Raw genomic sequence first — 23,826 nt, forward strand, 5'->3', positions numbered from 1 at the left:
TATTTATGAATTGATTTTAATTTGTCCAACCAACAGTATGATATAGGCCCAACCAGTTATTTTCACACAACTTTGAGTTACTATACACTATTTTTATTTACTGCGTGCTCATGGGTAAGAGCAAATTATGGCTCTCTTCATGCTATCATTATTGCTATATGGGCATCCCACCTAAATTATGCAGTAGTAAATGCTCTTGTGTAACTATGCCACTATATAGATCATTAGTATATATATCATTAGTCTATCATCTTAATAAAAAATTACAGTATTTTTCATCAGTTTTTTCTAGTTCATAGACCAATTCATGGGTGTTCTGAATCTGTGGTGGTCCATTTATATACCTTTAGGTGCATTATATAAGAGCTTAATAGGTTGAAGAAAAAAAGAAAAAGTAATGGCCTATTATGTAGACACATATTTATAGTACTTTAAAACCTCTTTAGCCAATGATCCACAGTGACTTTTCCGTGGACCTGACAGACTCTCACATAAAAACACAAGATAATTTTCAAAGCTTACATAACCTTAAACAGGTAGACACTTTGAAAAGGTATGTTCTTAAAAGGTATTTTTCCTTAAAAGGAAATACCTGGTGATTTCAGGAACTTTGAATACTTCAACTCTGCATTGCCAAAGGAGGGGCTGAACTATTCTTTCATTCTCTTTCCTCCCCCAATTCTTAAAGTATAACGCATGACAGATTTCGGATTGAATACATTTTCCACTTGCTGAATCGTTGTTTTGTTCATAGCTGTTTGAGGTTAACTCTGCACGTATTAATCAAACCCACTACTTCCCTTCTTGTAAAACCAAAACAAAGTCTCATGCACTTTCGGGTATAGTGTGTGTGTGTGTATTTGGGATCAGAGGTATATATACATACACTGAATCTGTGTGGGTTCAAACATTTCGAGGTTCAGTATCCTGAAAGGTCTTGCCCTTTTCCCTGCAGTTCTGATTATAAATCTGATTTAATTCCATCTGGACTTGGCGTTAGAGGGCAACAGGCAACTTCAAACTTTCTAACGGCTGTCTCTTCGCTGGAATGCTCACGCTATTGACCACCATTGGCTTTCTCAGCACAGCCACTGGCATCACCAAAGGTGGGTAGATCAAGGAGACCGAAGGTGTCTGGGGGTGTTGACATTTTCTCAGTTTCACCCCTTTGCAGGACAGTGATTCAGTATAACAAGGAGAGGACATATTTGAGGCGGGGTCTCTGAAGAGCACAGGCTGGGAAAGTCAAGGGATTCTCGGTGGACAAGTCCAATACAATGCACTGCAACTTTACTGGGAAAACAGGCAAAGATTCCAGAGCAGTAGAGTTATTAGAGGTGCTAGGAAAGACTCCTGTACCGATCAGGAATATATAAAGAGTTTGTTTGTTTAAATCAGATCCTCTGCATGAAATTGTTACTGTAGAGATAGGAGTTGAGTGGACAAAGAGCTTCTGGTTTCCCCTTCTCTAGCACTGGCAGCCACAGAGAAAATAAACCCTCCCTTGGCAGGGAATAATCCAGACTTGAATCCAGCTCATGGTAACAAGTCAGTCCCTGCAGTTCTTACTCACGCAAAATCCATTGACTTCCATATAGAAAGTGAAAACTACAGAGCTATGAAGAGCAGTGGTACATTGCAACCTGTAAAGCTAGAGATGTGTGTAGCAGATGTTTTTTAACTTGTGAATTTTATTTCAAATGTTTTGCTGTGTTTTATCAGAATTTGTTCAATGTAACTCCAGCGGCAAGTAGAGTTGGTTAAAAGGTTTCAAAGAAAAGAAATGTGAGCAACCCTTCCTCCCCTGCCCCGGATAAAAAAAAAAAAAAAAAACAGAATTTTTTTGCAAAATAGTATTCTGACCAGCTCTATTGTTAACCCTAATGATCAAGTGTGTTCCTGGTCAAAATTTATCAGCCTAGGAGTTTATTTCTACTTTTTAGACAATTTGGTTTAAATTTCCACAGTCCCCAATCATAGAATCATAGAATATTAGGGTTGGAAGAGACCTCAGGAGGTCATCTAGTCCAACCCCCTGCGCAAAGCAGGACCAATCCCCAACATATAATGCATAAAGTTTTAGTATTTGAAGTCCCTTTCATGCCTTCTGATATATTAAAAATGCTTTATTTAAAGAAGGAAACCTGCAGTATACACAGTCCATTATGTGGGTCCATATCATATGCTATTTAAGGAATGAGAAACAGCGGAGATCTCCAAATCAGCTATCATAATGGGCGTTCAGAAACTGCAGAATTCCTTCTTAAGGATTTTTAGTACATTAATGCAGGTGTTGAAAAAAAAGTCTACATACTGGGAGTGAAAGGAAATCTCATATCTCTTCCAAAAGGATCCAGCACAGTTTGGGTCCAGGGATGAAGGATCTTCAGGGTGGAATCTCTTTCTTTGCTTTTATAGGTTTTAAGTCAGAGCTTACATATTATTGAAGCGCATTTCTTTAATGTGTTAATTGATCATCATGCTCTGCCTTTGATCACAGCTATCGAAGTGACCCAGCCAGCAGTGGTGTTGGCCAACAGGCAAGGAGTTGCCAATTTGGTGTGTGAATATAAGCACACTGGGAATGCAGAGGAAATCCGAGTGACCCTGCTTAAACAGACGGGCAAGGAGTACACCGAGATCTGTGCTTCAACCTACACAACTGAGTACGAGATGTTCATTGTGGAAAAGATCATTCAGTGTCATGTCATTCCCAGCCAAAACAATGTGACCCTCACTCTCATGGGGCTGCATGCTACTGATGCTGGTCTATACATCTGCAAGATGGAGCGGCTGTACCCACCACCCTATTATATGAACACAGGAAAGGGAACACAGCTCTTTGTCATTGGTGAGCAAAGCACCCTGACTATACTACATTATTCTGTGATCTATGGTTTAGTAAGCTGCTATTTTGTTGAAACAAGAGTCAGTGTTAAAATCACTTTCCAACTTTGAGAACCATTATTTGCTCTTCTCTCTTTAAGAACCACTTGTAGAGCTAAGGCAGACATGATGCATTCAATGATCGGTGCATACTTGGGCTGTAAGAGCAATGCCCCATATTGTACGTGTGTGTGTAGATGGATGTGTGCAGAGAAGGCCACTCATGCAGTCATTACCCAGGTCAAACTCCTATTAAGGTCAATTGGATTTTTGAGAGGGTATGGATTGGAGGATTTAGCCCTGAGTTCTGTTACGGAGGGGTGCAGTGCCCAAAAAGGTTAATGAATTGTGACAGCTTCCTTCCCAATGTCACGTTTAATCTGATGTATTTCAGATCCAGAGCCCTGCCCAGACACTGACCTGTATCTCTGGATATTAGGAGCAGCTGCTTCAGGATTGTTTATTTACAGTATCCTCATCACAGCCTGTGTCTTGAGCAAAGCGGTAAGTGCCATAGCTGGAGTATCATACAGTTTACACTTAATTGCATAAATATGGCAGAATGAAAGATCAGATCATAGAAAAAAAAATGATAGGGACAGAGTCACTGGAATGCTCTGGCTCCTGTTTGTTGTTCCAGTGCTGAAAAGCAGCCAAAGACCTTGCTTTTAAGGCAGTTTATGGCTGCTTTGTATTGCTAGAGTGGCAGAAAGCAGTCAGATCATACTGGTGAATCTCACCCCTGGTTAGTTTCTGCACTAACCTGACTGCTCTGGAATCCTGAGCAGCGGGCACCAACCATTACTGGGATCTAAGACAATATCAGTCTTTGTACGTACTCCGTTCCACATCACTGACTCAGCCACTGTCTGGGGCCTGGCACTCTGTCCTCATTCACCTCTGTGCAAAGTGAATGTAAAAGGTGACCAGGGGTGAGAGTAGAGAACTTTGACCCGGCAGTATGTTACACCTACTTTCCCCAGGTGTAAATGGCACAATTGAAGGCAATGGCGGGACAGAGCCCTGGCCTTCCCTGTCTCTCAGCTGGTGAGAAGGGCATGTGTATACTGTCAATTAGAAATGGACCAGAACCCAAACCTCAGATCCAAACACCCAGAACTACTGGGCACTCAGATCCAGATCCATCCTTTTCAACTAGTTTCTGGCTTTTTGAGCCCCATCAAACTCCTAGATCCGAACACCTACAATTTTGGTACAGAACTGAACTTTGCAGCTTGAACACCTCTTTAGTGCTAATTCAGGGAAGGTTTGGCTACTGTTACCTAATGCTCCTCTATGTTGGCTGCTCTTCCCTCCACTGACAAGTGCATAATTATCTCACCCTACCAGAGAGACAGAGTTAAGGGAAGGTGACTAGAACAGTCACCCCTTCCCCCCCCCCCCCCGACAGTGTGGGCACGCCAACAAATTTTGCTTATCACTGTTCTTCAGAACACGACAGTCACTGATTAAGAGTCTGTCTTCGTTGTCAAGTCTGACATTGGATTTATCTTATTTTCTTCACATATTTTATAGATACGGAAGAGGAAATATCTCACTACTGGGCTCTATGTGAAAATGACTTCAGAGGAAGAGGAGAAGAAAGTTAAGCCATATCACATAGTCATTCGCTGAAGCACAAGAAAACAGCACAGAGCAATTTTCTAGCTGTGATGGAGATTCTACTTGTTTGGCTTTCTAATATAAACAAATAAAATAAGATTTCCTAATATAAAAGGTGGAGGGGGAGAAAAGAACATACCCTGCAATTTCTACAGAATGTCTACAGTTTGGAATAGAATAGATTAATGAGAAGGTTATGCATTAATATTTCAAGGATACGCCTGTCACACAAATATGACTACCTTTTGGCTGTTGATTCTGAGAGTTATATTGTACCATCAGGTAGCCTATATGTAGCATTAAGAGCTATTACTGTTGCACTCAAATGTCTTGCCGTCAAACTTCAGCATATGTGTTGACCAATTGAAATCAAACACTATTAAGGCAGAGGCTTGTGTGTCATTGCAAAGTTAAACATAGGTATTTGTGAGCCTGAGATACATTTAGGTATAAAGGAGTGTTGATGTGTTTCCATGTAGCGCTGTGCATTTGGTGCCATTTCTTGCGTCAGCGCTTAGCATTCCCATGGAAGCGCCAGCTGAGGCTGGTGAGGACACTGCTGCTGGGAAGGGCTGATCTCAGCAACTTTTCTGCCATTGTCACAGCAATGCTGTGCAGGAGTGACCATGGATGGCATTTGAGCTGCTCAAGAGAAAAGGTCTCACTGCAGGAGCCTTATTAGCCTATTGCTGTGAGAATGCTCCAGCTCTGTTGGAGTCTTGCTTTTTACGAAATGCTAAATTAGCATCAATCCTAACGGCAGAAAGTCTGGCGCTGCATTGAAAGACTATTTTCCATGAAAATGAAGAAAGTGTATAAGTTTGTTTATTAGTTATGTACAGTTCAATAAAAACCTTAAGGCTTTTCCTGAAGTCAAGTTAATTTTTCATTCACGATTCTCAGAAGAAACAGGAAGTGGCTACATGTTAGAAAGCAGTAATGCCAAAGGAACCCATTACCTTCTAACTCTGTGTTTTTACACTCTGGTGCCCACACACGGGCATTGCCCGTGTGCTCACAATCACGTCTCTTTTCAGATTTCCTCCTTCAAGTATTCAGTGCTCACCGTTAAAATCTGGCCAATGGTCCCTTTGCCTAATTAATGTTACTATGGCATTACTTAAAGTCACAGACAGTTTTCAGTAAATTACATGCAGAAGTGGACTGTAAGGATTTGTGTGGCACGTTTTGTCGATCTTAATACAAAAAGCTGGTCCCAGTTCCAGAACATAATTTCCTTTTTCCATCTCTGAAAAAAGCTCTCTCTCAATCATGTGATATGTTGAGGGCAAAGTTCTCCACTCTGATCCCTTTGGCTAAGATAGTCATCTTCATATTACGTGCTCTAAACATATCACATGAATAATCCCCAGTGTGGGAAAGAGAAGCAACACTCTCCTTTTCAGCAGCTCAGGAAAACAAAGGTGGACATCAATGGCAGTATTTTGTACTTGCAAGCCAGTACTTAAATCATTCCTGCTGATGTTGCCATACCATGATCTTTCCTCTTCCAGCAACTGAGCTACATGTTATGTACACAAATGATCATCATTCCTTTAAGCTGGGTCTGCTCTTGCACATTTTCAAGCAGACAATTAAACGGACCGAAATCAGCTGATATGGCAACATAGAAGAAAATGGTATTTCAATTCAGCTTTTATTTGCAATAATGTTCATTTAGTTTACATCAGATACCGGAGTGATGAATACAGTATAAAGCCCAGACTTAATATTATCTATGTCTATCTCTATACAGTATGTACAGTAGTGGCCCCTCTCTGAAAAGTGCGAAGCTCAGTTCTCAGGGAATCTCCATTCCAGTGATACTCATTGTCTTGCCCTACAGGACCTCCACCTCTGCTCTTTTCCACAAACTGATTTGATGCATTGGCTTATTTGAGAACCAGAGTCAGTGAGGCTCTGGCAACCCCTGATGGGGCATCCATATGATTATTATCTGCACCACTGATCCCAGCATGCACCACAGTGTAGATTCCACTTCTCTTATATGATTGTTTCCCCGCCCCCCAGGCATTTTTAAATTATCAGCCTCAAACCTGGAGGAGGTTCAGTGCAACACAAAAGAGAGGCCAGCTGTTTCCCTTACCTAATTTAGACCAGCGGGAAGGCTGCTCTAACCTGTAATGGCGGGCATCAACCCTAAGGTGAAGCAGTGACCATATGCCTCTTTCTCTCATCACAGTCTCCCTTCCACCCATCCCTGGCTATTTGATGAATAAGCAGAACGTGGCTGGTCAGCTCAACATTTGAGGCTGTGCAACAGTATCTTTCTACATTAAAGAGAAAGGGTGATGAATTACTTGGGCTGCTCACTGCACATGTGAATTTACAGGGGTAAGCAGTTCCGTGGAAGATTTTAATGGTTTTGGTTGAGGAATTATGGGTAAAGATGGCTGAAAGGAGTACCACAGAATCATAGAATATCAGGGTTGGAAGGGACCTCAGGAGGTCATCTAGTCCAACCCCCTGCTCAAAGCAGGACTGATCCCCAATTAAATCATCCCAGCCAGGGCTTTGTCAAGCCTGACCTTAAAAACTTCTAAGGAAGGAGATTCCACCACCTCCCTAGGTAACGCATTCCAGTGTTTCACCACCCTCCTAGTGAAAAAGTTTTTCCTAATATCCAACCTAAACCTCCCCCATTGCAACTTGAGACCATTACTCCTTGTTCTGTCATCTGCTACCACTGAGAATAGTCTAGATCCACCCTCTTTGGAACCCCCTTTCAGGTAGTCAAAAGCAGCTATCAAATCCCCCCTCATTCTTCTCTTCCGCAGACGAAACAATCCCAGTTCCCTCAGCCTCTCCTCATAAGTCATGCGTTCCAATCCCCTAATCATTTTTGTTGCCCTCCGCTGGACATTTTCCAATTTTTCCACATCCTTCTTGTAGTGTGGGGCCCAAAACTGGACGCAGTACCCCAGATGAGGCCTTACCAATGTCGAATAGTGGGGAACGATCACGTCCCTCGATCTGCTGGCAATGCCCCTACTTATACATCCCAAAATTCCATTGGCCTTCTTGGCAACAACAACACACTGTTGACTCATATCCAGCTTCTCGTCCACTGTAACCCCTAGGTCCTTTTCTGCAGAACTGCTGCCGAGCCATTCGGTCCCTAGTCTGTAGCGGTGCATGGGGTTCTTCCGTCCTAAGTGCAGGACTCTGCACTTGTCCTTGTTGAACCTCATCAGATTTCTTTTGGCCCAATCCTCTAATTTGTCTAGGGCCCTATCCCTGCCCTCCAGCGTATCTATCTCTCCTCCCAGTTTAGTGTCATCTGCAAATTTGCTGAGGGTGCAATCCACACCATCCTCCAGTCATTTATGAAGATATTGAACAAAACCGGCCCGAGGACCGACCCTTGGGGCACTCCACTTGGTACCGGCTGCCAACTAGACATGGAGCCATTGATCACTACCTGTTGAGCCCGACAATCTATCCAACTTTCTATCCACCTTCTAGCCCATTCATCCAGCCCATACTTCTTTAACTTGCTGGGAAGAATACTGTGGGAGACTGTGTCAAAAGCTTTGCTAAAGTCAAGGAACAACACGTCCACTGCTTTCCCCTCATCCACAGAGCCAGTTATCTCGTCATAGAAGGCAATTAGATTAGTCAGGCATGACTTGCCCTTGGTGAATCCATGCTGACTGTTCCTGATCACTTTCCTCTCCTCTAAGTGCTTCAGAATTGATTCCTTGAGGACCTGCTCCATGATTTTTCCAGGGACTGAGGTGAGGCTGACGGGCCTGTAGTTCCCAGGATCCTCCTTCTTCCCTTTTTTAAAGATGGGCACTACATTAGCCTTTTTCCTGTCAGCCGGGACTTCCCCGGATCGCCATGAGTTTTCAAAGATAATGGCCAATGGGTCTGCGATCACATCCGCCAACTCCTTTAGCACTCTCGGATGCAGCGCATCCGGCCCCATGGACTTGTGCTCGTCCAGCTTTTCTAGATAGTCCCGCACCACTTCTTTCTCCACAGAGGTCTGGTCACCTCCTTCCCATGCTGTGCTACCCAGTGCAGTAGTCTGGGAGCTGACCTTCTTCATGAAGACAGAAGCAAAAAAGCATTGAGTACATTAGCTTTTTCCACATCCTCTGTCACTAGGTTGCCCCCCTCATTCACTAAGGGGCCCACACTTTCCTTGACTTTCTTCTTGTTGCTAACGTACCTGAAGAAACCCTTAACATCTCTTGATAGATGCAACTCCAAGTGGGATTTGGCCTTCCTGATTTCACTCCTGCATCCCTGAGCAATATTTTTATACTCTTCCCTGGTCATTTGTCCAATCTTCCACTTCTTGTAAGTTTCTTTTTTTGTGTTCAAGATCAGCAAGGATTTCACTGTTAAGCCAAGCTGGTCGCCTGCCATGTTTACTATTCTTTCTACACATCGGGATGGTTTGTCCCTGTAACCTCAATAAGGATTCTTGAAAATACAGCCAGCTCTCCTGGGCTCCTTTCCCCCTCATGTTATTCTCCCAGGGGATCCTGCCCATCAGTTCCCTGAGGGAGTCAAAGTCTGCTTTTCTGAAGTCCAGGGTCCGTATTCTGCTGCTCTCCTTTCTTCCCTGTGTCAGAATCCTGAACTCGACCATCTCATGGTCACTGCCTCCCAGGTTCCCATCCACTTTTGCTTCCACTACTAATTCTTCCCAGTTTGTGAGCAGCAGGTCAAGAAGAGCTCTGCCCCTAGTTGGTTCCTCCAGCACTTGCACCAGGAAATTGTCCCCTACATTTTCCAAAAACTTCCTGGATTGTCTGTGCACCACTGTATTGCTCTCCCAGCAGATATCAGGGTGATTGAAGTCTCCCATGAGAACCAGGGCCTGCAATCTAGTAACTTCCGTGAGTTGCCAGAAGAAAGCCTCGTCCACCTCATCCCCCTGGTCCAGTGGTCTATAGCAGACTCCCACCACGACATCACCCTTGTTGCTCACACTTCTAAACTTAATCCAGAGACTCAGGTTTTTCTGCAGTTTCATACCGGAGCTCTGACCAGTCATACTGCTCCCTTACATACAATGCAACTCCCCCACCTTTTCTGCCCTGCCTGTCGTTCCTGAACAGTTTATATCCATCCATGACAGTCCTCCAGTCATGTGAGTTATCCCACTAAGTCTCTGTTATTCCAATCACATCATAATTCCTTGATTGTGCCAGGACTTCCAGTTCTCCCTGCTTGTTTCCCAGGCTTCTTGCATTTCTGTATAGGCACTTGAGATAACTTGCTGATCATCCCTCTTTCTCAGTATGAGGCAGGAGCCCTCCCCTCTCGCGCGCTCCTGATCGTGCTTCCTCACTTCCCCACTTACCTCAGGGCTTTGGTCTCCTTCCCCCGGTGAACCTAGTTTAAAGCCCTCCTCATTAGGTTAGCCAGCCTGCTTGAGAAGATGCTCTTCCCACTCTTCGTTAGGTGGAGCCCGTCTCTGCCTAGCACTCCTCCTTCTTGGAACACCATCCCATGGTCAAAGAATCCAAAGCCTTCTCTCTGACACCACCTGCGTAGTCATTCGTTGACTTCCATGATTCGACGGTCTCTACCTAGGCCTTTTCCTTTCACGGGGAGGATGGATGAGAACACCAGTTGCACCTCAAACTCCTTTATCCTTCTTCCCAGAGCCACGTAATGACAGGACATTTCTTCTAAAGCCTGAGGTAACAGGTGGAAGTCTGGGTAGAATACAGTATTCTAGGCCAGGAATTTTCAGTACTTACCAGTACTGTGAATTAGCAGCTAACTCCAAAAAAAGTGGGCAATGATAGGTTCTCTCTGCATTTGATTATGCTTTTAACTTTTAAAATAGAGAAGCTTTTCTCTTTCCACAGTCACATATCTCAACCATGAACACACAGAGTGCCATGTCTTAATGGGTTTCCTCCATGGTTTTGTAGTTATTTTTGATCAAGACAGTCTCAGTTTCTTCACGGACTGTTACTTCCTCCAGCTCTTTCCTGGTTGTTAATTTGCTTTATTTTAGCACAGTAAATTTGGACTAGTCCACTTCTTGCCCATGGGTAAAACATTCATACATGACATCTCTGCTTCTTCCATGTGATACAACTGATGCGCCAAACTTTATCATCTCTTTCTGCCCCCCAGATAGCAGGAACAGCTGTGGGTAAGATTGTTGTAGAAAGAGTGACAAGACAGAGATATTTCTCAATATAACTATACTGAAAAGTATAAGTGCACATATAACAAAAGCAGTCAACTACTAAGATTAAAGAGCCTGGTTAAAGTCTGTCCCTCATTTTATCTAAATATTCATACACATGCAAAGTTTCCTGCAAACCAGATGTCACCTACTACTTAGTTGGGTCTTTTTATTGATCTCCAATAAATTGAACTAATAAACAATTTCTTATTGACTAGCTACAAAATGTATGAGCTGAACAGTCAATTCTGTCAAATGGCAAATAATTTATTGATGAATGTTTGTTTTTCTTATTGACTGGCTCTTTTTAAGATTGTCTCCACAAATAATTAATATTATTTATTTGGTGTGTGGTGCTACAGTGATAACTCTGTGTAACTGCACAGCTGGGCAAATCCTCCAGTGGGAAGGAAGCAGTATCGCAAGTCCCAGTATTCAGAAATCATGAGTGAGGCCTCCCAAAAATTATGAGACTGGCTTAAGAATAATACATATGGGGTTCTTTTTTTTAATTATTATTTTTGGAATTTGCATCTTTATGAATCACGTTTCCAAGCATTTCTCCCCAAAGGGCTTTGTTTTTTTTCCAGATGAAAGCTGAGGTTTGTATAAAATCACATGACTCCGGCAGCTGGGGCTTTAGGAAAAAACACCAAATATCATGACACCCATGATAACATCACGAGAGTTGGCAACACTGATGTGGTTCTGTTGTGCAGCGAGGTGGGGCAGGATTTAGAGATGCTGCTGCTGCTGGTTTAGCAACGCAGGACCCTTTTTTCTTCTTGTTGGGAGGGGGGCTCTCTCTAACTAGGGTCAGTGCTTGTGGCAGAGCTGCCCCCTGGGAACAGGGTATTGGTGTTTGGGCTAAGAGCTCTGAAATAGGGGACTGTCTGCATGTCCTTTCTATCCAAGGACTGACGTAAATAAAATAAGTTGCACTAGGAAAATCTAAGTTTCTGATTTCTCTACCACCAGATGGAATCTGACCTGCTATTGCTGTGCAGTGGGACAACAGTGTGTTTATTCTCCTGTGCATGAAATCATTCTCCATTTGCTTCCCATTTATTCACAGCTTCCTACATTTTAGACAGTTCCCAACCCTTCTTTTAGAACTCTTCCTCAGGGTTGCACGATAGGAAGGATTCTTGCCCCAGTGCAAACCCCCAGGTGGAGATGCACTATGTCAGTGTGAAGTGGGGTTGGCTCTTTTGAAAATTCTCTCTGTTTCAGAATGGGTAAGTCACATTCTCCTACCCTGGTGATTTGTACTTACCAGCACTGGTACATTGCACTTTGCACTTGCCAGGACACTTAGGGCTGAAAAGGCTTCATTGTGAAACTTTTCTTTAAAAAGCTGATTGCTGTTGGCCTTTAGGCAGACAGAAAAGCCCTCTCTATTTATATGGGTACTGGGGAAGGCTGGGGGTGTGGTTTCTGGGGAAGCCATGATGGATATGTTTGGTTAGATTTGTGATGGGCTGTTTTTTTAAATTAGATGGGATTGTCCACTCATCTGAGACTGTTGCTTCTAATTCTGGACTATGTTCTTAACTATTTGTCAGGGCCCCTGGATTCTAACACTGGCACCTCTCCTTTGTTTAAAGTGAAATAAACACAATAAAATGTCTGCTTAATTATAAGTCCCTACTCCAATGACAAAAATACTTTCAGTGTGTGTTATGGGAACACACAAAAATGTATTTGTAAAATAAAAATACATCTGATCAGAGAGACTTGAAATAAATTGCACAAAAATTACAGATAACATTGGTGGGGGGGGAACCCCAAAGGTTCACATCTGACGGTGTCCAAATGTGGTATCTTAGCAGCACTTAAACAAGATAGGAAAGAAAAACAATTCATTTCTGTATAAGTTATCAAATCCTTCTGGTAAGTGACACTCTGGAAACATTTAATAGCAATCATAACCTGCTGATTTCACGTTTTACATGCAGGAAAGCTGTCCACATCAGCACTTCTCTGCAGAATAAGCTGGTTTCACAGTCAAGCTTTGGGTAGGTGTTATAAATGGCTGCCCACAGGGTATAAGAGAATTCTGTCTCTTTATTCTGTTGAAAAGATGACTCTCTGCCCTGTGAACTAATAATATTTTCCTTTCCTTTACAACACTTTCAAATCAATTCATCATATCATATTCTATGATTAGTTTCCTTTACTTTGAAGTACTGGATTATTCAGGTGGGATATTTTTGGGCTATTCTTGCTCTTAATCTCTCTAATATAATATGAACTAATTACATTTAGAAGTGGTTTCAGAGTAGCAGCCATGTCAGTCTGTATCCGCAAAAAGAAAAGGAGGACTTGTGGCACCTTAGAGACTAACCAATTTATCAGAGCATAAGCTTTCATGAGCTACAGCTCACTTCATCGGATGCATGTAGTGTTTTTCCACTGCATGCATCGATGAAGTGAGCTGTAGCTCACGAAAGCTTATGCTCAAATAAATTTGTTAGTCGCTGAGGTGCCACAAGTCCTCCTTTTCTTTTTATTTAGAAGTGGATACATTTTACCCAAAGGGTCTAATCAGATGTCACAACACCAGTTCTGGAATTGTGGGACTCTCTTTCCCCTCCACTTTGAAAATCCTTCATATTCATGGGATCATTTATATTGTAATTTCCTGCTTCACTTCCATTCTGTTTACTCTATTTTTGCTATTTAACATGATGAACTAAGACCAGGCATCCACACGGATATCAGTGAATGTCATCAACGGCTTTGTTGCCATTGATCATGAGGTGTTGTGGACCTGCCTGTGGACCTTGAAGTGAGTGGACAAAGCTGTTTCTTTTGTCTTTGTCAGATGCCCTGATTCAGAAAAAAAGCATTTGTTTAATGCTTTCCTGAACTGGAGTAGGAAATTACACTGGGTAGCTGTGGGTAATTTCTTCTCTTTCCACAGGCCTCTTTCTGTGAGGTGCTCCAGAGTGCCATTCCATGCTGGACCTGAGAAACTTTTCCTAACTCAAGTTTAATCGCAATGGGTATGTTCCCACAAAAAGTTTTGGTCATGGTAAATGGGTGTTTTTGGATGAAAACCTGTTTACTCAAAAATTTCCCTACCAGCTCTAGTTTTTTGGTGCGGGTGGGGGGAAGAAATCTATAAAGGACGTATTCTGGGGATGAGATTTATTGCTCTGGTGTATTGGCTGATTCAGTTAATTTTTGCTTGTATGTGATTCGTTTGATGCTGCTAGGTGGTCACCATGATGTGACTGTAAATCTAATTGAATTCATTCTTTGGTGTCCAGAGCTTTTGGTATGGGTGTTTCTGATTACGGGTTAAACTGAGTCTCTTTTTCTCAATATCTGCCATTTGACTGCAGCCCAGTACACGGATTGCAGCATTAAACATTGATGATGCAGGTAAATACAACAACCCAGATCAAAAATCAGTTTTGTTGCATGAGGCGCTGGAATAAATCACAAAATCTCACCCCATTACATGAACAGGAGGGACTTCACTTCCACAAAGTCTGAGGCTCTCTATTGCTTTGGCGTTTTGCTGAGGCCACGTCTACACTAGCCAGCTTACAGCAGCACAGCTGTCCCGATGCAGCTGCGCCACTGTAAGATCGCTTGTGTAACTGCTCTGTGCTGATGGGACAGCGCTCTCCCGTCAACATAACAAAACCACCTAAATGAGCGGTGGTAGCTGTGTTGGCGGGACAACCTCTCCCACTGACATGGCACTGTGCATGTGCCACTCATGCCTGCAAAATGTAGGTCGCTCAGGGGTGTGTTTTTTTCACACCCCTGAGTGACGTCAATTTTGCTGGCATAAGTGGTAGTTTGTAGACATGGCCTGAAAGTTACCCCCGCAGCTACATCAGAGAAACAGCAGCAGAAACCATGGGAAGTCGGTAGTGTTGAGAGATTGGATTCAGGTGGATTAGTTATATACAATGAAAAATAGCTCTGCTTTCAAAATGCAGCTATGTATTGAGTGGTTCTGGTGAGTACACAACTTACTCAGGCTTTGAGCCCATGTTTTATGACAGGTACATCTGCAGAATCTCGTTAGAATTACAGCTCCATAAATCATTTCCCTTAAATACACTGCATTTCATTTGTCTTGACATAGGAACTGCAAATTGGCTGATAAATGAAATGCTGTCTGGTTTCCCCCTAGTTGCTATAAAAGTCTCTATTCTTTGCTGAAATGTTATTTTCAGGAGTTACGACTGAGATGTAAAATTGATCTTTTGTGGTCAATTAAAGATACCAAGGCACTTTTCATAATTGTGGAGTGTTAAACCAAATGTCCTGGCTGAATTTCAAACCAAGACATATTGCTCACCAATTGTAAGTTACCCTGAGGTTTCAACTGGACATGTTAGTCTTCCATTCCTGTCCTAATTTGTTTAGCGTTGCAGTGCACCATTAAACAGCTGCTACTTTCAGTGGTGGGTGACGTGATCTCTATATTAGTCACTTGCCCATGTCACAGAAATGGTGTGGGGTTTAATTCTTTTAATGTTTTAATGCATTTGAGATTCCCAGAGAGGTATGCTCTTGGCGAGATTATACGGTTAAGACAAAGACCTCTGTTCGTTGAGAGATTTATCTATCTTGACACATCAGTACGATGAACGGTTTGTCAAACACCCGGAAATGTTGGCAAGACACCTCCCTCACACAATAATTCTTTTATGAGAGGACAAATGGACTCTGCAGGATTCAGGAAAGTTAAATACTGCTTTGTTTATGGGTTGACTAACTTGAGTTTTAGGAGGGCAGACTGTGAATATTTGTATTTTGAAAGTGCAGTACTGACAAACAAGGAAAGAATCATGGAAGTTTTTGTTTGCATTCTGTTTCTACAGAGAAGAAAGATCTTTCCTCTGAAAAAGCTTATGCAACTGGTATCTGTCATATGGGGGCTCATACCACTAAAGGCAGACAAATTTCTTTTGTATCACCCCAGTGGGGGCTTTGCCTTTGGCTAGAATAGCGCTCAGTCTTTTCCTCACCTTTCAGAGTCACATGGTAGCATTCAAGACACAGGTTTGTTATTTGTAGCTATTTAGCAGTAAGGCTCTTTTGTAAGCCCCACTTACACAGTCTGGTGCTCTGTCCCCTTCCAGTGGCTAGGCCTGATTAGTGTGCTAATGGCTTTGAGCTAACATGTTGGGTGGTAGAGGGTCATGTCTTTAGATCCAGGGTTGTGGGGTTTGATCCCCACTGATGACAATTTACCCAGCAGGGGACTCAGAGTCATGCTGAGAACGTGGCATCTCTGCATGTGCGTGGACGCACATTCTGGCCAAGATTTCTGGATTCATGATGTTGGGCACCTATCTTGAGACACCTAAAAGGGAGCTGGTTTTCAGAAAGTCTTGCAGTCATGGATCGGGGCTCTGTTGTGCTAGGGGCTGTACAAGCAAGTAAGACGACGACAGCCCCGTCCCCAGAGAATTCACAATCTAGGTTTGTGACGAAATGCAACAGGAGGAAGAAACATATGAATGGGGGTGGAAGAATGAAGTAACAGTAAAATGAGCTACCACTACGACCGCCTCTAACACAGTAGGTGCAGCAGAAAGGCCCTTCCCCCTGGGATCTCTGTTGTGGGGCTAACATTCCCCTTGGTGCACAGGCCCAGAATGAGTAAGCTCCAAAACTCAGGCTGCCCACTACAAAGGCACAGAGAGTGTCTTTGTGGAGTTCTCACCCTGCACCCTCTCCCCTCACGTGTGCAGCCAGTCAAGCCTGGCCAGGATCCAGCCCTCACTTTACATATAGGCAGAAATGTGTAAGAGAGCTTCACACAATGGGCAAGGCTGGGTTTATACAGGGGATGGTGCAGCATCTGCTGCACTTACTCTAGTAAGGCTGCAATTCCACTCAGGGGCTATCCTCCCCTTGCTGGAACTTTCACATTTAAAAAGTATCTGCAGTCCCAAGGTTTATATTAGGGACTTTACTATACTTTAGGGAACAGTATTGATGCAAACATCCATTTTTCTGGAGAGTTACAGGCTACAATGTATATAATGGAACCCTGACCCACACGGAACAGGTCATCCTTGCTGTGTACTTAACCAACAAACACACATTAGGAGATAATACACTACCTTCCAGAAACACCACAGGCTAGTCTGCTCACTGAGCTGCATGACAGTTCTTTTCAAGGCTAGCTTTGCTTTCTCTTTGTACACAGAACCTGCTTCTACTGATAATACCACTGGGGAGGTTATGCGATGCAAGGAGAGCCGACTAGACAGCAAGAGATGTGCCATGTGGATCAAAGAGGAGAGTTCATACTCCCACTCCTGTGCCAGCCACCAAAAGGCAGAGAGAGAGTCCTATTCCTCACAAATAGTAAGATTAATTTGCAGCACTTTACAACCCCAGAAGCTTCAACTGGAGCAAAAAACGCTGCATTTCAAAAGCTTTGACAAAATTGATCAAATAAAATTACAGTCTGCTTCCAAAGTCAATTTCAGTGAATATCAGCTCTTTGGTATTACAGCAGAGGTGGGAGAGCTTCAGAAAACTCAAATGGCTCTTGACTAGCCACTTCCTTTAAAAAGAAAAAAGATCTCCAAGCTCACTGTTCTTTCAGAGATTATTAAAAACAAAGACAAAAAGTGTCAAACCAAACCCAACCCAGATATCATGCAGACGAGCATGTGATAAACACCTAGACAGGGGGAAGTTCTTTGTACTCCACAAAATGGGGGGGGGGGGGGAATCTCAGTGAAGAGAGATACATTTCCGTATCTTTTATATCCAGCTAAAATACTAACGCTGAATCATCCCAGTTCTAAGAATGCCAAGTAAAGGGAAAAAATGTTAATGGCCAGATGAATCCCCCCCATCACCACTCCCCAACTACTGCTTCCTTCTTCAAGACAGGACATGCACCAAAATCAGAAGGTCAAGAAAACATTAGGGAGCCACCACTGATGTCACTAGAAAACAATTCAAGTCCTACAGGAAATAAATGAGACATCAAACAGGATGGAAAGACTGGTCTTCTTTTGTGTTTGTGCAACAGTCACAATCTCAGCCAACACTCAGGTGACTGAACTGGGAATCTGCAGAGCTAAAAGTATGAGTTGCTACAGTTTGAACTAATAGCCAAGACTCCCTACCTGGAGCTGTAACAAACTCTCATCCTCTGGGATTAGGCACAGAATGGAACTGGTAACACACACTAACTAATAGGTTACATTTGTACAGTGCCTAGTGCATTTTGTGGGCACCACCAAAACTAATAACTGTACCAACAATTAATTATTCCTGGGCTGTAAGAGATGCTCAGGTGTCAGGCCCAGAGATGGCAGCCCATCTGTACTCAGAAGTATGAGAGAGACAACAGCAATACAAGCTTCCTCAGTGTTCACGGCTAGCACACCTCACTCCCGACCTGCTCTGCTGGTGAGAGGGTACTTGAGTGTGAAAGAGCAAATGTCAGTTACGATTCTATGAGGCTGTTGTTTGAGATATGGACACCTGTCCTGGAGGGAATGGACAGAGACTACAGAACAGAGGCCATCAACAGTCTTCTGATGGCAAAATCTTGCAGTTGTTACTTACATAGGCTGGACCCAAACCAGTGACAGAAGTAAAAGGATGCACATTTTGTCGTCCCCGCCCCAGATTTGTTCAGTCCCCTGTGTACTGACAAGATTTAAAGTAAAAATATAACAAACGAATATCTGCCAATAACTGGAAAGCTGATAGAGTCAACCCTTTGTGTTGAGTTGAGATAAAAAGATACACAAAATAAGCGTGTGAACATTTTTTAGTAGATTGGGTCTGTTGAAGCTAGTCAAATGACCAGCTACCATTTAAACTGTAAGATAAAATTCAGGTATAGCCATCATCTGTTTTCCGGGAATGCCTTTGAAAAAAGGCTAGCTCTGATGTAAACCCACTTCTGGAATGGTGGCATCCCACAATCATTAAGATGGCTGTAAAAGTGGAGCTTCCATACAAGAGACTGAAGTTAGCACCATAAACAGCACAATGGGGACCCTGCGGCTGGCCTGTAGGCATTAATACAATATAAATGCTATTTTGTTTAACAACAGAAGTGTCAGCCTTCAGGCTTTCTGTGAGAAGATTAAAAATGCTAAGGCTTGAGATCTATCCAACAAGACAGACAATTTGAGACAATGCATACATTCTCCCCTCATATCGATCCATTAATCCAGGCTGAGAGAGATCATTAGGGGCTGATCCTGAAAGATGCAGAGTACTTGAGTTCCTACTGAACTCAATTTGAGAAACAGGTGCTTCCTGGCAAAGAGATGGAAGCAAGCTTGTTAAATTCTGCAAAGCCAGGGATACAAGTGATAGAAGCAAGGAAAACATATTGTGCCTTCTCCAGAACAAAGTATATGTTAGGAAATTGTTAGAAACACCCAGAGATCATCTGCAAAACAGACCAGAAACCCAAGAAGAGGCCAGTTAAACAAAATGTGTGATCCATGTGGTTAAAAGTAATGTTTTATGGTAGTCATTTCAATCATATGCACTCTCTAGAGAAAATACATTATTGATTTCTATGTTTAGTTCATTATGATTCTAATTAATATGCCAAATTCTCTTTATTGCTTACAAAGGGGAAGAATTCACCCTTTGCTTCTGTAAGGCAGCTCCCTACTGTGATTTTCTGTACTTCTATAGAATCCTTTTATGGAGACTTTGGATTTTGGGCTATCATGATAGGATGGAATTATTCTACCTTGATGAGACATTACACACAATCCTCTTCCCATGTTTCATTTCCTCAGTTCTTAACTTCCCCTTTTCCAAATTAACCTGTGGACAGGGCAATACTACTTACTTGCTTCAACACCTATCTTGCTTTGCATTTGTTTTCAGTCCCTACATCACCTTAGAAATAATATTGACAATGGAAAGGCAAGCATGTGTTTTAGCACCTGTTGTATACCCATCAGTTAACTACCATGTTCCCAGTTTGTAAATCAATTTTAAAAATGGTTTAGAAGATCAGTGTACTCTCCTAATATAGATTGTGGGCTATATAGGAACATTTTATCCTGAAAGCCCTCTATTCTTTGTGGGTGAACGCGGTCCTCTTTCCATTAGGATTCTGATTTCACTAATAGCTTAATCCGGTCTTTGTCTTGCATCACAGTCCTCACTTGTTCCCCTCCAGGAGAGGAAAAGTTACATTCAGAATGAAACAATAGTGACGCAATGTCATCTTGAGTAATGACTTTCATTTCAGCTATTCTGTTGTCTCTTGCTCTTTCCCCGTTTTGTAGCATGATTTGATTCAAACGTTTTTAACAAGCTTGTGCTTTGTCATCCAACCAATAAGCCTGGATCAACATAGTGTCGATGCCTGCATAGAGAAATGAGCCTTATGCTCTCCAGTGAGAGTTAGCAAATCTTTCCGGGTATGGTGAACAGTCCCCCACTACCCCTCCATTGTCCCAACAGAAACAGTGAGCTTGGAGCCTGACAAAGATATTTCACTGATATCTCCAGAGGAGGCTTCAAATTCCATCAGTGAGGCCAAGAGTTTTCTTTAAAATTTGTACGCTGCGATTATTTAAACTCAGAGTCCTGGGAAATAACATGCAAAAATCAGGCTTTGAAGGCTATAAAATCTACAGCCAGATTCTGATGCTCATTACACCAGTTACATTCTGTAGTAACTCTATTAAAGGTCATGGGTTAGGCTTGGTTTACTCTGGTGTAAATGAAATGGGAAACCAGTCCCCAACTTAACTTAGATGGGCAGGAGAGTTACCAATGCACCCTGCCATAGCTCATAAAATAGTTGCATTTCACTGAACTTCTCTTTGTTACAAACAAAACCATAGAACCAATGGAGTATTGTTTCTTATAGGAAGATTGCCTTTCAATAGAACTAGATGGATCAGAAGATGTAAATAGATGAACACAGATGTAACAGGAGCTGCCTGTAACCTTATCAGTGCATAACCACTGCATTTGAATAAGAGAAGCTTCTGGGGTTTCTTTTGATTGTTCTTGTTTTAAAAGTATGAGGGGGTAGCCGTGTTGGTCTGTATCTACAAAAACAACAAGGAGTCCGGTGGCACCTTAAAGACTAACAGTTTTATTTGGGCATACGCTTTCGTGGCTAAAAACCCACTTCTTCAGATGCACGGAGTGAAATAATTCCCTTCTCTTCATATGTCAGTGCACAATGTCTGCATCTGTAATTTTCACTCCGTGCATCTGAAGAAGTGGGTTTTTTAGCCACGAAAGCGTATGCCCAAATAAAACTGTAAGTCTTTAAGGTGCCACCGGACTCCTTATTGTTCTTGTTTTAAAAGGCTTTTACTGGAGACATTTTTCAGACCGTAGCTGCCATCAGGGGCGAAAGCAAGGAACCGATTTCCTGCTGAGCTTTCTAACGAAGAGATAAAGTATAGATCAGCAGCACCCCAATGTGGCAGTTCCAAGCAATTGCATGATGTCATTTATCTTATTTGTTCTGTGTTTGGGAGAACAGAAAGGATGACAATAGTATAACCACAAAAAGAAAAGGAGGACTTGTCGCACCTCAGAGAAAAGTCCTCCTTTTCTTTTTGTGGATACAGACTAACACGGCTGCTACTCTGAAAATAGTATAACCAGACTCTGTAAAGTCTAAGGAGAACCCTGTGAAGTCACAGCAATCAGTGAACATTTGTTAGTACCCAAAGAAGTTTGATCACCAATTAGCATGAATACATGTGCATATTGATGTGTGATGTTATTCCAGAAGAAACTGCGTGGCCCACATGTGAAGCTTTGTTCAGTGGGGTACCACAGAGCCCTTAAATAAAGGAGTATCTGAGGAGAGCAGGACAGAGTGCGACAAAAAGTCTGTTTGCAGGTTGGGCAGTGCTAGGAGCTCCTGGTCTTTAGAATGCCTTTACTTTGTGCTGCCCAGGCTGTGAACTGCCCCAGAGGCAGAAGGACCATAATGAATGGATTCTTTAAAAAACCATCTCCCCTCATTCATCTCTGTTTCTCTTGCTGTCTGAAAAGTTTCACTAGCAAAACTTCCTAGTTTCACTACTCAGCTGAGCCTAGTTCCCATTATAATCAAAATGGGAAACACAGGCTTGTACGTAACGTAGGGCACATGCCTTCTCCCTTACTACATACTGATGAGAAAGGGAACATACAACCTGTATGTTCCTGTGGGAATACTGTCTAGAACCAGCTTTTTTACCTGTCCAATAAAGTGACAAATCACTGATAGTTATTGAGATCCATGTGACAATGAAGAGAATTTTCTGTGAGCAGCTGGACTGCTCAGAAGCAACTTGGCTTACTCTTCATTAGTCATATATAGCTACACTTTTCTACCCCTTTCATGCCATCCCTTCTAAAAATAACTTCCTTCCAGTCTACAGCAGTGTCTCAAATCTCTGCAGCATTCTTACTGTTAATGTACAGGATGGATCTGAGGCATTTTTTGCTAAGTTATGAATGGCTCAGCCATGTCAGCCCTGTCTCAGAGGAAGGTTAGCGGGCGGGGGGGGGAGGGGCTCTAGGAGGAATTTTGCATGCCAACGGCTACGCTCCTTTAGCAGGTGCATCATTCACCCAAAAATGTACTCAGTCAGATCTTCCTCACCCAAGGGATAGGGAAAAGGAGCAGGCCCTGAACACTAAGGAGCATGTGTTTTTTAATTTTCTCTGACCTGCAGGTTGGAAGTAGTGTTTGGTACAGTTCCTGGGGTCCTCTGCCTACCCTTTGCACATGTGTAGAGCACAAATAGATCACGTAGTTCTGAACATAATGCATGCAAAGCAAAGCACCCTTGCTTTTATTCTTACATAAGCTGAGGTTCCTCTCTTCTAGGTTTATATGTCACTCCTACAAAAGCAGCATTTGTTTAAGCCTCTCTCTAATGGGAATTGCATAGCAAAGCTCCGCGTAGCCTGTTCAGAAAAAAACCTCCAAATTAAGATGGGCTTTTAAGCTGGGATTTTGAAAAGTGCCTAAGTTCGCTGGGCAAAGTCAGAATCACGTGTGCTCCTAAGTCACTCGGGTGCTTTTGAAAATCCAACCCTTAATTTTGCTTTGTTTCATGTCACATTTAAATTTGCCATTTGCAACATTCATCTTAGATCCAGATGAACATGCCATCAGCTTGCTTCTCACTGGAACTTACTACCGTCAGAGACTCCATGTTGAAACCCAGCCTATGCAGTTGTAACTAAAGTTTACCTTTAAACAGTAAACACTAACATTGGTGAGATAAAGCCACACCACAAAACCCACCCACCACGGCAAAAGGCTCTTTCAATCCAAAGTGCTGTTGACCAAATAACCACAGGTGGGCGTTCCCACCCTACTGACACACACTGAATAATTCTAGTGTAAAGATTTTTGTAGTGGTGTTTAGTTTAGTGTCGTACGGTCACTGTGCTTCTGAGTCCAAAACCCACAATGGGTTAGATTTTATGGTCACACACTTTATCTGTTTACATCAGTCATCATCCACTGTCTACACAGAGAGCCAGATAAAGGTGAACTGGGTCCCTAGGCATATCCCTGCATGGGGGCTCCACACAGCCTCCACTCAAGCTGAGGCTGGACTGGTGGCTTGCCCCCTCTCACCACAACAGTGGCAGGCCCCACAGAGTGACAGGTTAGCCTCCCTGGAGCTGCAGCAGCACCAGGGATGCCCTGTCCTTCCAGAGCAACAGCGCATGGGGGCAGGCAGCTTCCTCCATGGTTCTGATGGTTACAGCTCTTCCCTCTCCTGGAGGCTGTCTGCAGACTCAGGCAGCGTCCCCGTATCAGGCCACGTTTTAGAGCTTTTCTTCCCAATGATGAGGGGAAGAAGCTTTCCTTTAAGCTTTTTTTTTTTTTTTTTAAATAGATTTAGTCATCACAACTCTGGGAGGCAGGACCCAAGGCACGTACCTATTGTGCCTTAACCCAGCTCTGTCTATATACTAACTACTTAGTATAGGATAGGATTTTATGGACCACCGTTTTTCTTTCTTAGGGTGCATGACAGGCATCAGTGACTGTGAAATACTCAGAAGGCACTAATCTTACACTTTCAAGAGACTGATTCATCAGATATCTGAGCTAGATAGCATTTACTGAGAAGAAAAGCCACACACGGCCCCCGCCCCACAAACCCAAC

At 42.9% G+C, this 23,826-nt stretch overlaps 2 protein-coding genes across 3 annotated transcripts in view; one reads left to right on the forward strand and one right to left on the reverse strand.

Annotated features, from left to right (window-relative positions):
• The window catches only part of RAPH1 (Ras association (RalGDS/AF-6) and pleckstrin homology domains 1), a 536,692-nt gene that overhangs the window by 296,433 nt on the left and 216,433 nt on the right, over window positions 1-23,826 (reverse strand). The window lies entirely within an intron of this gene.
• Window positions 884-4,521, forward strand: CTLA4 (cytotoxic T-lymphocyte associated protein 4). The gene is made up of 4 exons (XM_074966885.1): window positions 884-1,106; window positions 2,501-2,851; window positions 3,281-3,390; window positions 4,423-4,521. Exons 1-4 carry the CDS (start codon window positions 1,049-1,051, stop codon window positions 4,519-4,521), a joined length of 618 nt encoding a protein of 205 aa, XP_074822986.1. The 5' UTR covers window positions 884-1,048.

The sequence above is a fragment of the Natator depressus genome, chromosome 11 (genome assembly GCF_965152275.1).
Source record: "Natator depressus isolate rNatDep1 chromosome 11, rNatDep2.hap1, whole genome shotgun sequence".
Classification (NCBI taxonomy): Eukaryota; Metazoa; Chordata; order Testudines; family Cheloniidae; genus Natator; species Natator depressus.

Bases quoted from the DNA above. Each gene is read 5' to 3' on its own strand.
- CTLA4 (XM_074966885.1), top strand. From the start codon at position 1,049: ATGCTCACGCTATTGACCACCATTGGCTTTCTCAGCACAGCCACTGGC. The intron at 1,107-2,500 runs GTGGGTAGATCA...CTTTGATCACAG, and splicing joins AGCCACTGGCATCACCAAAG to CTATCGAAGTGACCCAGCCA. The intron at 2,852-3,280 runs GTGAGCAAAGCA...GATGTATTTCAG, and splicing joins AACACAGCTCTTTGTCATTG to ATCCAGAGCCCTGCCCAGAC.